This window comes from Podarcis bocagei, assembly GCF_964188305.1.
Source record: "Podarcis bocagei genome assembly, chromosome: 9".
NCBI lineage: Eukaryota > Metazoa > Chordata > Lepidosauria > Squamata > Lacertidae > Podarcis > Podarcis bocagei.
This window is the reverse complement of record NC_138134.1, coordinates 40,071,268-40,087,463: the sequence shown is the minus strand read 5'-3', so window position 1 is coordinate 40,087,463 and position 16,196 is coordinate 40,071,268. Positions and strand designations below refer to the sequence as shown.

The window sequence follows — 16,196 nt, the reverse complement described above, 5'->3', positions numbered from 1 at the left end:
GGCAGCCATGGCGGAGGAAGCCGCTCGGGCGCATGGGGCGGTGCGCCCAGGGACGGGGCGAGGCGCACTGTGGGGCCTCCGGAGTCTGCCTGCCTCCTCCCACTCAGCGGCCCTATAGCTGGGGGGGGGGAGGCAGCAGGCAGACCATTTGGACAGCACTGAGCCTGCGCGCGCCTAAGCCATCGCATCTCTCCCAGGAGAGACGTGTGGCTTGGGCATGCTGCAGGCACCATGGTGAGTGCCGCCTGGCATTTTGTCACCCCCCTCAGTGGTGACACCTGGGGCAGCCCGCACCCACCTTCCTCTGCCCCTGGGTGGCAACACCTTTATATTTTGAATGTTACCTGTAAGTGTCCAATGGAAGCTTGCACATACTTGGGATCTGTCCCTTCCATTCACCAAATTTGAATTTCCATTTAATCAAAGACAAAATTGAAAAAGGAAAAGGAGGCGGAGCACAACCAAGATTTTTAGTATTACCGCATAGGCGGGACATAAAATATTCTGGGTGGAATTCAACGTAGCACTAAGAAGAGCATTCCATCAGCACAAACATTTGTGCTGGCCCAATGGAACAATCTCCCCTCTCCTCATCCTGCGCAGGCCCTCTGACTTGCCTGTAAATAGGTCTGAGATGTGGTTATAACTGCTGCTGCCGCTGCCACAAAAGCACTCTGCTCAGGTTGTTTTGTAGCCGTTTTCATTTGCAGATCCTTCTTACACAGTCTATTGCTACCTTCTTTCTCTCTCAGCTTTCCGTAGGGGCCTTTCCTGCTCCCATAGGGACATGATTTGGGAGAATGACAAATTTATGTCTTTCCGTCAATCAAAATACATAGCAAGATTAAGAATGAATTCTAATACTCTGTTCTCTATCTCAAAATTCTTTCAGAGGAAACTGTTAGAACTTCAAGAAACATGTTTGTATACAGTGCAAATTGCATTTCTTTTGCTTCTATTTTACCAGCATGCTCCAGAATAAAATCTTTGGATATTACCCCCATGTGAAATTCAGTAAGGTTCATTAAGCAAGGCAACAACCCTCAGAAAAGGAGAAAGAATAGTTGCTCTTGAGACAGTTTTCCTCACAGATTCTTAAATTTTAAGAAGTTTCTTTAAAATTGTGAAAAACAGCTTGTTAAAGACCTTTCAGTAAAATTAAACTATGATTGTTTTAAGAATCTATGTGTCTGCCAAATCCTATGCTTGATCCAAACCTAAATACGATATTTATTGAAAGGAAGACATATTAACATGAAAAAACACATTTTATTGCACTTAAGTTATAAGAAAATAAAATTTCTAAGTGAATCAAATCATAGACACAATCCCTTTAAAGGTCGTTTTCCTCCATCCTGTCAGGTTGTTACATAACTAAAATTAACAAACTGAAATCTGATTTTAAAAAAAATCAGACTATAAATAAACCAAAAAGGAGGGGGGAGGGGAAACAAGATCGCCTAGGATACAGTGTTAAACCACTTTCACAGTTCAGCTTGAGTTGTGGCTCTTGGAGAATGAGGCAAACCAATTGATAATTGCATTTTTTTTTTCATGTGACAACTTTACCACAAAAACCAAATCGCTTTTGCTTGTCAGTTCCTCACCACCATAAAACTGTAACAGTCATTCTTCTCAAATTCTGTAAAACACTAAGACTGACCAGCAATTTATTTTCATTGTTGTATGTTTCTTTTTTAAAAAAACATCTTGTCAGTTTCATTATGTCTGTTTATTCCATTCACCACAGCCCTCACAAAGAAACGTTTCCCCACAGAACAGGCCGCAAGAGCTTTGTTCCAAGGAATGTGTTTTAATTTTTGCCCAGAAAAAAAAGAAAAGAAAAAAAAGAAAAAGCTTTGCACGCACTCTCAATTCTTTACTTGCAAGCAAACTTCACTCTAAATTGTCTGAAACTCTTCCACTCTCAGCCTCTTAGAGGCACAGTTGGCTCAAGTTTCAGTGGCAAAAAGTCTTTTTTTTTATTTTCCGTAACCAAACTAGAGCAAATTTGGAATTCAGTCTGGGACTAAAACGTCACAGCAGAAAAAAAATAAAAATAATTTGCTTTTTTTCCTTTCATTTAGCAGCATAAATAAGTTTGGCCACTGGGAATACAGTACAGGGGTGGGACAACAATCCCAGAGTTGAAGACCTACTTCTAGCACCAGCATCATGTATTAAAACCATCTGAGGAATCTCCAAATTCTGGACAACTTGCCACCTCAGAGCAACTTATGCATTGAAGAGCATAGATGGAAGCAACAGTTAATAAGATCAACAGAGGCTAATACTGTGATTGACATTGGCAATGGTTGGCAAAATTAACATAAAAAAGCTGTAAAACTGTACAAAAACAATTCACAGTAAGATTTTAGCTTTTCCACACATGGAAAGGACTCTTTGCTGTCACAGATGCTCTCTTCTTTGAAAGACAATCAGTAACTAATAATGGAGGTATGAAGCTCCTTTCTAGATTTCCGTGGTAAAAGAACAGGGTTAACAAGAATCGTAACAACTTTTTAAGTTTCCACCATGCTCAACGAGCACTGAGAGGAACACACAAAAGAAATAATTGCACCTGGCTTGATTTGGAAAGTCATATTTTGCAAAGCTGCCCCCATTCAAAAGTGAAGCTTTCGATGTAATGAGACAGCAAATGCCTCTCTTGTCAGTTACAGTTCGTCAACTTTGTGTCTTCTCCTTCGTAGTCTGTAGGTCTTTAGGATCTGTTGCCCCAAGCCAACATCCTGCACCACCAAGGACAAGGGATTTTATTTTTTTCCTTTTTGCAGAGGGAGGGAGGGAGGATAGAACATTATTTGCATTTCTGGACAAAATAATCTTTTCAAGCTTCACTTTATATCCACATCAAAGTCCAATACCAGCAGCTTGGTTTCCTCAGTCCCGTTCCGGCTTCCAACTGCACAAACTAGCTTCGTGTTAGAGGCTCTGATCCGCCATACCACACCTCCACTGCCTCCGCTTTCCAATGTAACCAGATTTCGGATAAATTCACCCGTTTTTAAGTCCCATAGTTTTACAGTCCCATCATCTGAGCTGGTAATTACAAAGTTCTTGTTGAACTGTAAACAGGTCACAGCACTTTGATGCTTGTTGGGACCTAAAGCAATTGAAGACAGGAAACAAGGGAAATGTCAGACAGAGGCTAGTGTGTAATCTGTTCAATAGATCAAAAACAGAAAGTAGAGGAAAATTTGCCAGTAGCCAATGAAGCAACTGAAGAAGTACTCCTGGCTTAAAAACACCTTGCCGAGAGAAAAGAAGAAACCAATATGAAATTAACAGCTGTCATAGTGCTGTACTTTACACACCTGAGGAAATAGCATGATATACAGTGGCAGCTACCATGATTTCTCTTTCTTGGGCAAGAAGAAAGAGAGCACAGAAACTGAGAGTCATCCTGCAGGCTGGCAGTGCTTGTCCATCTTATCTGAAGATGACCTTGCAAAGCTATGCAGGCTGTAGAAGGAGGTGTCTATGGAGAAGGCTGCTCGTCTTTTGCCATCTGAAATCTATCCATAGTGCTTTTCCAACTAGGGGAAAACAATGCATCCCTGTGGCAGTTGTGTGAGTCATTCTTTCATGTAGCAGAGAGGAGAATAGAGCAGTGTGTGGTGCGTTCTTGATTTTTATTTGCAAGTCTGCCTTCTTAATGACATTTTCTCATCAACCCACATAAATAACCAAACTTTAACGAAAGGTTCCAATCTGAGAATAATAAGCAGCGTATTTGGCTTAACTGCATGATGGACTTTCCATAATAACTTATGGATAAAAGCCTGTAAAGACCATACTTCAAATCTGATAGTATGTTAAAAAAAAGCAGACTCTTATTTTTAAAGACTTGTTTTGAAAAGAATATGCCTACATATCTATGCATATATGTCCACGCAATAAACAAAAGAAACGCTAACATTTTTCTTTCCTCCCCCACTCTTCACCTTTTTAAATGCCACACGTACTCTGAAATCATTCTTTTTGATTTATATGAATAGGCAGCGTGTTCTTATGTACTGTCTGCCTTTCCAATTAACCTCCAGCCACTAGAATGTCTCAATAACTTCCGAATGAAAATAATGAGTTGCTGTTTTAATGACTGCATTTTTTCAGATTAATGTGGTTTATTAGAGTAAATAAATTAGATTAAATAACCTGAACAAATTTTCAACTGTCTCAGACTGTTTTCTTCAGCAATAAATATTTCTACTAGATCAGTGAATAACCACCGACAGTCAGTTCATAGAAAAATGATGCCCAAGGACAAAGGGGGAGAGTGTGTCTGATTCTGGAGCTTTGTTTTTCTTGCTTTATTTTATTTGTTAAAATTTATGTTCCTTTCTTTTCTGCAAAGTACTAGGTACTCATTTAGAACACAGCTTGGCTAAATGTACAATTGAAGCACTTCTCTAGTGTTAATTTTATCCTGTAGAATACTTCAGTTTTAATTACGCAACATGGCCAGTTGGTCTTTTTCCAGAGAAAGGTTCCAAGACACGCAGACATTCTGCTCCTGCAAGGTGTCATTTGAAAGCCCAGGGCATAATATCCTGGTCAGAAACTAATTCCGTAGGAAAACCACATTTGGAAAGAACTGAGGGAGGGGTGGAGTCAAAGTGACCCACTGCAGAGTCAAAGTATCTTTTCTACCTTTTGGGTGGCAACTTGGGGTTTGGGCAGAAAGCACTCCAGAATGCTTCACTACCATAGATGGGCAATTATAAATTCAGACAGGATGCTTACGGGTGTCAAAATTCCTATGACCTCTCTCTCAATGGCTAAGTATTTAATTGCTTAGGAAAAACTAGTTCCTTCCTCTTTGCTATTATAGCATATCTGACTGCCATTTATTATACTTTTCTTGCCAACGAAAAGAAACTATTACAACAGAACAAATCATTCAGCGATATCAAGAGAGAACAGCAGAAACAGAGATGGAAGATGCAAAAGTGAGTATTTCCCCCCATATTCATTTCCCACCAGCAGATGAGCCTATCCTCTTTATTGTATTCAGATCTTAGGCATGTGTTCAATTTATAACTGCATGTGTAGAGTCATTAATACTGCATTGTCCTGTGAGAATTTTACATTTAGTTCCATAAGACCATGAGAAGCTTACCTTGCAACGTTTGTAAACACTGTCCTGTTTTGATATCCCAGATTTTGACTGTAGAATCTGCATTCCCAGAGACAAGAATGTTGTCCTTGAGTTCCATCCCACTTGTTAACGACTGGTGGCCTGTTAATGTGTGAATGCAGTTTCCGGTCTCTACATCCCAAACTCTGATTGAAGTGTCAAGAGACCCACTCACCACGTGGATACCATCAAACTAAGGGGGGAAATGTGAACTAAATTAATATATTTTTATTGTTTAAAAAAAATCTGTAAACACTGATTATGTTTACTTCTACAGTCCCATACATAGCTAGATATGTAATAATAATAATAATAATTAATAATAATAATAATAATTAATAATTAATAATTTTTATTTATATCCCGCCCTCCCCAGCCAAGACCAGGCTCAGGACGGCTAACACCAGGTATAAAAACAATTGATTAAAACACAACATTAAAATGCAGCCTCATTTCAGTAGAAACTCAAATCAAAAACTTTTTGGGGATAAGCATTTCTGATATACTTTCAGAAACAGTAAGATCATTTCAGATTGCTCACTGCTGCCTAAACCCAGCTTCTCTGGTTTAATTTCTTGATATCCAAATATAGGCTACACTGTGACTCAAATTGCTCAAGGAACTACTCCACATGTACCTGGAACAAGTGACTATGGCCAAACTAGCCGGAACCTTACTTACAGATACACAAGGGTTTCCCTAAATCACAAAGATGATCTGTAGTATGTCCCACTTCACTTTCAAAGAGAAAAGGGCTAATCTAGAGCATGTTTCATTACATCCTTGTATATTATTTTAATATTACCTGTTAATGCTGTGTATTAAAAAAACACATTATTTTAATACAGATGCAAGCTTTGATTGGTTTAAATTTCCAGCTTGATCAACCAAATATATATTGCCCTTGCCTAATAACAAATTAAGATTGAAAGGCATACAGCAACAGCAGGAACAGCCCCCACTTCCCCCAAAAAGAATCCCTAAAAATCTGGCATTCACCCCAAAATACAGACTGCTGAGAACCACAAGGAATTGAAGCACACAGTGATGAGTTAAAATGTCAATACATCTTAAAATGATGAAATATTAATATTTCTAATATCATGCTTATTACATTAATAGGAAATATTTTACATTAATAACCATTGAACAGATGGAACAATTAAATATGGTGCTCTCATCTAGTAATCAAAGCTTTGATTAAATTGTTACTTAATTCTGTTCTCCATTCAATCCTCTCAAAGAAGCAATTAAAGTGAAGTTATATCAAAAAGCAAATTTATTGGCAATGAGAAATATCCTCATCAAACTCAAGAGAAGAACCTAAAAGTTTCCTTCCTCTATAAGGCAGGCCTTTGCAGCCTTTAGATCCAAAATTAAATTAATGCCAGATGATGTTTTCATTTATTCTTACACTACCAATGATGAAAGGATGGGCTGTTGTAGATTATAATTATAATTTGAAGGTTCTTATATGTGTCACATGATTAAAGTGGTACACCTGTAAATGCACAGGTTTTCATATGTAGCAAAGCAACTTAAAGCAGTCAGACTACAGTGTTCAAATAAACTCTATTTCCCCAAGGCAGTAGCAAAGAGGGGTAAAACTCATTCCGCACATGAGTGAAACTCATCTTGTACTTATGGAGGGCCTACAGGATTATTTACTCATTATATATAATGTGCATGTAAGTCTAGTCCAGGAGTTCTAGCATATCTAAGAATAGCTGTTTATTCTTCTGCTTAAGCTTTTTCAATCCATACAATGCTAGAATACCAGTAGGCAAGCTAAAAGACCACCTCTGAAATTCAAGAGTGATGAAAGACATGACCAAGCAATTTATCAGATGAAATGAACTTATCTGTATCAATTAAGCTTTATTCTATTTATCTTTTAAATTGTGCTAATTTTTTTTTACAGTTTTATATATATAATTAAGTTTTTGGCCTGCAATTCTTTTTAGTATACCCATCAATGATATATACAGCAATCATCAAAACCACTTACAATCCTTTTTTAAAGTACTGTATTTTCATTGAATTTTCAATTATCCTAATTTAATACGGTCCATTTAGAACACTGGATACTACTTTAACTCTGTTTTAGTAACACCAAGTTAATTAACAGATGGACCGCATTTGGTTAATTTTTCATATATTACGTTTTTATCCTACGCTTCTTTTAAGGAGTAAAACTGCACATGTGCTCTTATTCCCACCCCCACCCCTTTCATTTTATCCTTACCAACAAGTGAGTTTTATGCTTAAGTGTGGGCTGTAACCTAGATCTTCCCGGATAAATTTCACAGCACAATTTAGCCATTAAACCGCATTAAGTCTCAAGGAACCAAGTGTTCATTGAACCAATGCAGCATCCATGTCTAAGGAAAAGAAAAACTGCACAATTTGACACAGTTCATTTAAAAAGCCTCAACAATGCAACCTCACAAGTGATTCACCAAGTCTCACTCTCCCCGACACATCAGAATCAAAGAAAAGGGAAACACTGTAAATTTAGCCTTCCCTTTTTGTCCTTTTTTGCAATATTTCTCCATCTTATATATGGTGCATCTTGATCTATTTTAAGTTGAAATAACTATGACCCAAAAGATTCAATTAGAACATATCATGCAAATTAATGATGTTATACATACATTAAACATTTTAGCAGAAATTTTATTTTAAGCATGTGTGTGAGGCAAGGAAAACAATTAACATAAAATTCCTATAACTCAACTTTTTATAATTACCAAATGAACTATTTCAATGCTTTGTGTATAGGTTTCACTAGAAGTATTGAGCTCCAGTTTATTTAAATGCCAGCAGCACAATTTATTTGGAGAAAACTTATTTTCATGGTTGGTGCAACACTGCACTATACCAACAAAAATAGCTCTTTATATTTTCCACATCCTGGCTCTAATAATACCTGAATTCACTCTTTTATACCACACCATAACAAGCTAAAATGGCAAAGACAGCTATTTGGTCAACTTAAATACAGGTCATTAATAGATTTCTATTCCTTCCTTCACTGACATTTATCATCACACTGTTTAGAGGATGTTCTACAAAGTCAAGCACCAGAATATTCTAAAGATGAATTAGCAGATAAAAATGTTCTCTGGTTTACTGGTTCTGCTATCTAGAAACACCATGCTAACAGTGGATCAAATCAAACCTTCTCCCCAACCCAGTTAATAACCAATATTAGTTGCATGGACAATGTGCCATTTATTTGAGCTGAATTGAAGGTGCTGGTACTAACCTAAATGGTTAAATGCCTAAATGGTTAGGGCCCAAGGTGCCATCCAGAGTATATCTCGCAATGCATTATGATAATATGGTGGTGCCATGCTCAGTGAGACTGACCTCTACAAGGGGCAGAATCATTTTGGCAATGAAACCTCCATTACCTATGGAATACTGTCCCCTTTGCTGCCTGTATAGTTTTTTTCCCCATAAGGAAGTATATTAAAACTTCTTATTCAGTTAATCCTGAATCTGTGTTCTATTTTAATTATTTAAAATATTTTATAAATTGCCTTTCTGCCCCAAAGTAATATTAAAAATTAAAAAAAGCAATAACTACCAAAATTAAAAGTAAACGGAACCATCACTGAAACAAAACCAGAGTGTGGTTTTGTTGTAGAGTTTGGTAATGGATAATTTTGGATTGTGGTTTGTATGATTGCAAGTGCTCCCTTATGGGAAGAAAGACAGGTTTTAAATGAATGAAATGTAAGATAAATGTGGATACAGTTGACCTTTCCTACAATGCAAGCGAAGATTGGTACGAAAGTTGCTCTCACAGCATTGTAGGAACACAGTGTCAAGCTCTCTTTATTTAAAGCTTATAATGTAATTAAGAGGACTAGAGAGACAAAGGACGGAAGAGAAAGGAAACCAAGGATGCATAGAACATGGTTCACTTTTATTATTTGCTGGCTACTCAGCAAATATTCCATTCGGCGTCCATAACTATTAGTGGAAAATTGAAGGACACTTATAGCACCAGATGCAGTATGCTTACCTGTAATGAATAGACTCTATTAGTATGCCCTTGCAAGGTGTGTAGACAGGTTTCAGTTTCTGGATCCCATACTTTGACCATGAAATCATATGCTCCACTAACAACCCTCCTGCCATCATATTGTACACACCGGACTGCAGCTACGTGACCCATCAGAACATGTAAACACTGGCCTGTCTCTATGTCCCAAACTCTCAGGGTAGCATCTCGAGACCCACTGACAACTCTAGGAGGGGGGGAAAAAGAAAAACAAAAGCTGCATTTAGTTTTATGTGGCCATTTTAATTGTATTTAGTTCAGACGGCTACCTAAATAAGTTCTATGTATAAAAGCAGGTAATTAACCCATTCCTACTGACACACACAGTGGCTACAACCGTTGCTTCTGAAATCTTGGCACCAGATTTTAAGACTGAAAAATGTAAGCAAGCTTGGTTTTCTAATGCCACTCCTCATAACATATTTGACAGCCTTATCCTCACCAGCAGCAAGCTGTTAGTAGCTTTGGATCAACGAACCTATGCTTACCATCTGAGAATGTTAGAAATGAAGTGCACTTGCTAATGTCCTTGAAGCAACATTACCTACTAATGTGGACCCGGACTTTAAAGATGTCTTTCCCCTTTAGCACTTCTCCTTAACTGGTACAGAATAATCAGCCTATGAAGATTACAGGTTCATGAATTACCCCAGTTCAAAACTATAAGCATGTGTCACGTGTCTTTTAATAATGGGTTTGCAAATTGATATTTTATTATTCTTTTTAAAGCAAAATTGCATCTGGAAGTTATCTTTAGTTCTCCCCTTTTACGCTTAAAAGTTTTGCTCTATTTCTGTTTTAAGATCTGGACTTAGAAGCTACAACTCTGTCTACTTTTGATGCAAGAAATTCAGTGTTAAAAAGGCAATTATTAAATTGAGCGAAAACTTAAAGTAATGTTTAAACAAGCAGAGAAAGAAAGAGCCTTTCCTTTTGTCAATTAAAGTGAGGTGATTTTACCACACTAACAAGTAGGATGGCTATAAAAGAAAAGAGGCTATTAGTAGAAAACAATTATCTGATTACATGATTAAATATCCACCTTGTGGTTCTATTCCTGCACTTTTCAGGTCTTCTCCCCCTTTTCTCCTTTGCAAAGTTTTCTATGTGATTGGGTTTTTTTTTCTACATTTGTGCATAAAAACTCATTACAAATGTAAGGATTATTTATTCATTATTTATTTCAGATTGTATGAATAGATTTATATTAAAATATTAATTTTTGCAATTAAGTTTTTGAAGCTTATATAAGTTTCATTAACTGAGTTGTCTGTTCCAACTGAAACTTAATTAAGCTTGATTTAATGTAAAGTACAGGAAAGCTGAAGAAGTAATCAAATTACAATTGTTGATAAACAGTTACCTTTTTTCATGCAGGTGCATGCAACGCACAGTTGAGGTATGCCCATATAATGTATGTATACACTCTCCGGTCTCTGCATTCCACACTTTAAGGGTTCGGTCTGTAGATCCACTGATGATTATATTGTCCCTCATTTGTGATGACCAAACTCCACCTGTATGTCCAACAAGTGTTCTTAGACACTGAAAGCAAGCATTTGTCATGGTTACCATTTAGACAAAGAGGACAGATGACAAAAGATAGATGAATTTACCCAACTCTTCATGATATGCTATAATCTGTTACGAAGCTACTACACTGGCAGGCAAGTGATGATATCATAATTCAAATGCAGCAGTATTGCATTTATAAATGGGAGGGGGGGTGTCTCACTTCCCCCCATTCCCACACTGAGAAATGTAAGTCCTAGCTGGATTTGTAAATTTTACATGAGGCAATACCTTTCATGGCAGGATTTTAGTGAAAGGGAAAAGCAGGTGTGGGTGTGTTTAAAAACCAGTCAGTTTCCAACCTTCCTTCCCAACTTCAAACTGGATTGCAAGCCTCAACTTTGAAGTTGTAGAGGGATAACCATGGCAACTGTACTGAGCTTCCAAAGTCCTCTGTAGTGCAGCTCCAAGCATGGACTGTGGGGAGGGAAGATGGGCACTGCCTCTGACTTCAAGCAGAAGTACAGATAAAGATCAGAGACCAGCAGCCTGATCCTAATCCTAGATGTATTAACTTCTAGTAAGTATACCAGTAATAGGTAGCATCTACTGTTGAAGCCTACACAGCAGCACTGGCTTTGACTCCAATGGGAGTTCGTCCCATTGGATACTGTAGACATAAACTGGATCGTAGTGAAGGGGAAACTGGGGTTCTGGAAACCACAATTTGGTTGACTATCAAGGACAGCCATTATTTGTGACATCTGTTCTCAGTGAATTCTACTGAATGACTTTCAAGCTTTATTTTAAGTCTAATTCAATGCCAGTGTTTAACAAAAGTCTTACATTTGTTACTGAAGTCGCTCTGTCTGCCATTTGGAATATGAGAAAACAAGCTTAGATAGAGGATTGCTAACAAATTACCATTGATAACATTGGATTCATATAAAAGAATACAAGACAGGCAGACAAACATTTAGAAACATGATACATGTTGGTAAAATATACATCAGACACAGAAATGATAAACATATATTGATATTTATTGGAAAATATGTGGCAAATAATTCCATAGCAAAATTACTGTCAAAGAACTACCATTTACTTCTAATGATGTATGAGTTGTGACTCTGGTGGAGCGCACAAAGTAACTTATAAAAATACAAGTTTTTATGAAAAAATCAAATAACGTTTTCAATAGGATAAAGTGCATTTGAAACTATCATAAATAAATGTAAGAATACTACAAAAATATCCTGACATATAATAATTATGAGTTGGATCCAGTAAACTGGGAGCCAAAGGAAGAGAATCCCTGTTGCTGTTCTGCAAACATGTGCAGTAGAGTTCATGCATTGCTGAGACAGTAAGTTTTGTGGCATTTCTAAACCACCCAAAAGAAACCCTCCAATCTCTTGCACTGGTGAAAGAACAGCTTTTAGTTGACCTGGCCCATATACTTTAAAGCTTTTCTTGTGCTTTTCTGATGAAGTCTGAGTAACAGAATTCAAGAATTACTAGTCAGTTTGAGTTAACACTCAGTGGCCCGGCTCAGACATTAACTGGGATCTCTAGTTTAAAACAAACCATAATTCAGTTTCAGAATGGGAGAGGACGTAGCATGCAGCTAATGTATGCCTGATCAGGAAAAATTCCGTCAACATATTTAGGATGAATTTGATTAGAACACAATTAACAATTTGGCTTACCTTTCCTGTAACTGCCGACCAAACCTTTAATGTATTATCATCAGAGCCACTCACTATTCGGTTGCCACAGAACTGTAGACAAGTGATCACATGATCATCATGACCTTTGAGCACCTGACAATATAGAAGAATTTACATATACTTCACTACTACTCATGTATAGAAATTACAGGTTGGATTCTTACAATTTTTTGTTATTACTGCTTTCTACGCATAAAGCTAGTTTACCAACAGGAACAAACTAGATTTCTCTTCTTAATGCTGCAATTTTTCTTACTAACAAACAATTTTACTTTTTTTCTGTCTGTTGCAACTATGCAAATTACCACTTACTTACTTACTTACTTACTTACTTGCATGGACAAGTAGCTACCAACTCTTAACACCTTAACATCCACCTTAACATCATCTCCTACTACTACTGAAAAGGCCAAAAGCACAATCCCTGTAGCAACCATTTACATATCAAAAGGCTTGCTAGTATTTGATAGTTAGTATTTGATACATGCAGGCTGGTGAATGATATGCTCTGGACAGTCCAGATCGTTTCTGGGAAGCAGTAAGGCACCAGTTGTAGTGCTTTCTTCTTCCTAGAACATGCCTGCAGCAATCTCCTGTGGTTTCCAAACAATGATATATGCTGCATTTTTAATCTGCCTTAGTTAAATATTCTCATGGTGGTTAGAATTACTTAGTGCTTAATCTCTAAGGCATTAAAAAAAGTTTCACAACCATGACTAACCATAATACTATTGGATAAGTATTAATATATAGCCCCACCTAGGTTTGTTAGCACAAACTAAATTGTAATAAGTCGTGTTAGTGCCTTGGCACTTAGTTGGATTGGAGGAAGGAGTTGAACTCTTTGTACAATATGAAATAAGACACAAAACCTTTCATCAAATCAGGTATTAGATTGTGTATGTTGGAAATCACTTCATTTTATAATGCAAATAATGAAATACGTGTCATTGTGATGCATGGACAGGATAGTGAGAGTCTTATGTATTTAATAGCAGGGTCCCCAAAAGGGTGCAATATGTCACAGTGTGCAGAGTGCTGCACTTTCTATGGGGCTCCTAAAGGCTTGAGAAGACCACTGGACTATAATATAAACCTGTACACTACTCCAACACAGGTGAGTTCTGTGCAAGTTTCCCCTGCCTTTCAGACTATTTACTTTCCCCTTGACAATTGAGTTTCCACAATCACAACCCAAACCTTGGGTTCTGCATTGTAGCGGGTTGGACTAGATTACGCTTCCAACTCTGTAATGCTACAATTCTTGGTGATTGCATAAAATAGCAGAGATATGATTCAAAAGATGGATATATCAAAGGATAGGGTCATATAGAATATGTAAGCACATGCACATGCATTCAGTGAATCTGGATCATATAGCCACCTAATGTTCTAAGAATAGGCAACACCCCAATACACACTCAATTTTATGTGTTAAAACACTTATGGCTATGACAAAAGATAATGGTGAAATGCAACAAATGCTAAAACTTGAAGAGATTGAAAGTTCTTTTTTTAAAGTTTTGGTGTCTTTTAAAAATGTCAAACAATTTGGCTACTATTAAATAAGAATAAGCCCCAATCCAACTTAATTCATTATATATTGTTCTTTGTTCAAAGATGGTTACCTTAGGAGATTTAAGTTCTCCTCGCCGCCAGTTAGTATCAATTCTGTGCTGTCTGATGTAAGCACTTTTCCATGGACTATGAATAAAGCCTGGTTTTATTACTTTTCTCCTCTTGATATGTAATGGTTCATCAATTCCTATATTAAAACCAAAAATCAGAAACAGGCAACAAATGTCAGTTTCCTTTCTCTCACACCCTTCCTTCCAAGAGAATGAAAACATTAGCAACTTTGCTATACTCTAGCAGTACTTCCCAGCTGATAACACTCTGTCCAAATCTGTTCTGTACTTTAATCAAGACTTTCCCAGCCTGGTGCCCTCCAGATGTTTTAAGCTGTAACTCCCATCAGCCTCAGCCAGTATGGCCAATGGGCAGGGCTGACAGGATGTCCAAAATATCTGCTGGGCACCAGGTTGGCAGAAGCTGCTTTCACCAATATTCATTGCCCTCTTAAGTATCTACCTGAAAAGCCAATACTGGAGTATCTATCCACATAGCCTCACCAATTCAATCCCATCATCTCTTCTTAAATATCAGCTGTTACATCTCAAAACTCCATTTTATTCAAAGATTATCAATCATATATTGGTTTCATTTTCAAGTCTTCCATAGTTCTAAGATTTGTTTTCTTGAGATCAGCAGACTGTTTCTTGCTGCTTATGTCTGCTAAGCTAACCCAGATTTAGTGTAGCATCTCATACTACTTATCTAATTATTTCCTTTGGGCACCTGGATTCAGAATTTTATGTCACTGACACTAATTATTTTTTTTAAAGTCTCTTAAGTGCTTTTAAGCACTGTTTCTGCCAAAGGTTTTGTATATCCCAGCTCAATGATTCTGTGATCTCTTTCATTCATTCATATTACTAAGATAGTCTTAGGTTCTGTGTTATCCTCTCTATCTTTACCCTCTGGTGCATCTCATTACTAGCTTGAAACTCTGGTTGCTGGAACATGTGGATAAACATCCACCTCTTAGAGTCTGTTTGTTCTCTGGCCATTTGATCTCACAATCCTAGCAATAAGTACCAACAGACTTTTTTTTTATGTACAGAGAAGCTGCTCCAATTTCATCCACTTGGTCACCCTTTAACACAACAGCCAGGTTTCACATCTGGAGAGTCTTTCTTAAACTTATATTTTCTCAGGGAAAAACAACAACAAAAATAAGCAAGAGCTTATTTTTGTAAGTTGCCTTGAAGTAGTTTCACAAAAGTATATGGGAGAAAGGCACTGAATTTAATTAACACTGGCTTTCTGATTTGTTTAGGCACCTTTGAAAATTCTTACCTAACCAGATTGTGCAATTGATAAGAAACCACTAAAATAACCACTTCTTGCTTTCCTTCAAGGGATTATTGGCTAAGAACACAAAAAACTGCCAAACAGAAGTTTTGCTTGCACTTGGTAGGCTTCACCTTCTGAGTTTTTGGAACCCTCTATTTCTATTGGATTTAAAACAATTCTGCTTCCTAACCTTTACAGTTAATTAATTTATACAAAGTATAGTTAATTTAGCCTGCAACTGACACATATGTGGATTTTTATTGCTGGTGAAGGTACACGTACCACATAGACCAAGCACAATGTACAAAACATGTTGAATTGTTTTTCCATAAAGGACATTGAAAAATCTTTTTTTTAAAAAAAAACAACAACCTTTAATGATTGAATTAATAGTTTAATGAACTTTACCCTCCTCTCTGCACTTCTCTCTCCACAGAAGATTGTCTTCTGCCAGAATTCTCCAGTATCGACATGTCTGTGCTGCCTGCAGCAGGTCCTTGGGTTCCAGGAATGAAAGCACATACAGAGCCAACTTAAAAGAAGAAGAAAAGAAGAAGAAGCAGAGATTAAACTCATTCTGGTTGCTGTACTTCAGGGAATGTACTGTGTCTTGTATTTTCATATAGCCAAAGATTATCATAAGCACAGTGGATGCATTAGTAGAACAGACTGCTAAAATCAGAGAAGCCAAGACAGAAGGATGATCTATTAAGACATACTAGTGGGGTCATAAATACCACGTGAATATGGGACAGAACTGATAATTTAGTTTAACACAATGGCTTTGGAAAATAAAGTTTTCCGAGAA

The 16,196-nt window shown here is 37.2% G+C and overlaps 1 protein-coding gene across 5 annotated transcripts in view; it reads right to left on the bottom strand.

Moving 5' to 3' along the window:
• Positions 1-1,249: 1,249 nt before the first annotated feature.
• The window catches only part of FBXW7 (F-box and WD repeat domain containing 7), a 120,578-nt gene continuing 105,631 nt past the window's right edge, over positions 1,250-16,196 (bottom strand). For 4 of the 5 annotated variants that reach the window (XM_081208389.1, XM_081208390.1, XM_081208392.1 and 1 more), the window contains 7 exons: positions 15,797-15,920; positions 14,101-14,237; positions 12,452-12,565; positions 10,594-10,775; positions 9,192-9,417; positions 5,141-5,351; positions 1,250-3,124 (listed from right to left, as the gene is read on the bottom strand). In XM_081208389.1, coding sequence (XP_081064515.1) covers positions 2,856-3,124; positions 5,141-5,351; positions 9,192-9,417; positions 10,594-10,775; positions 12,452-12,565; positions 14,101-14,237; positions 15,797-15,920 — 1,263 coding nt within the window. In that variant the 3' untranslated portion in view covers positions 1,250-2,855. Of the gene's footprint in view, positions 3,125-5,140; positions 5,352-9,191; positions 9,418-10,593; positions 10,776-12,451; positions 12,566-14,100; positions 14,238-15,796; positions 15,921-16,196 lie in introns of those variants that run through there. The other variant, XM_081208393.1, reaches the window with a different exon arrangement.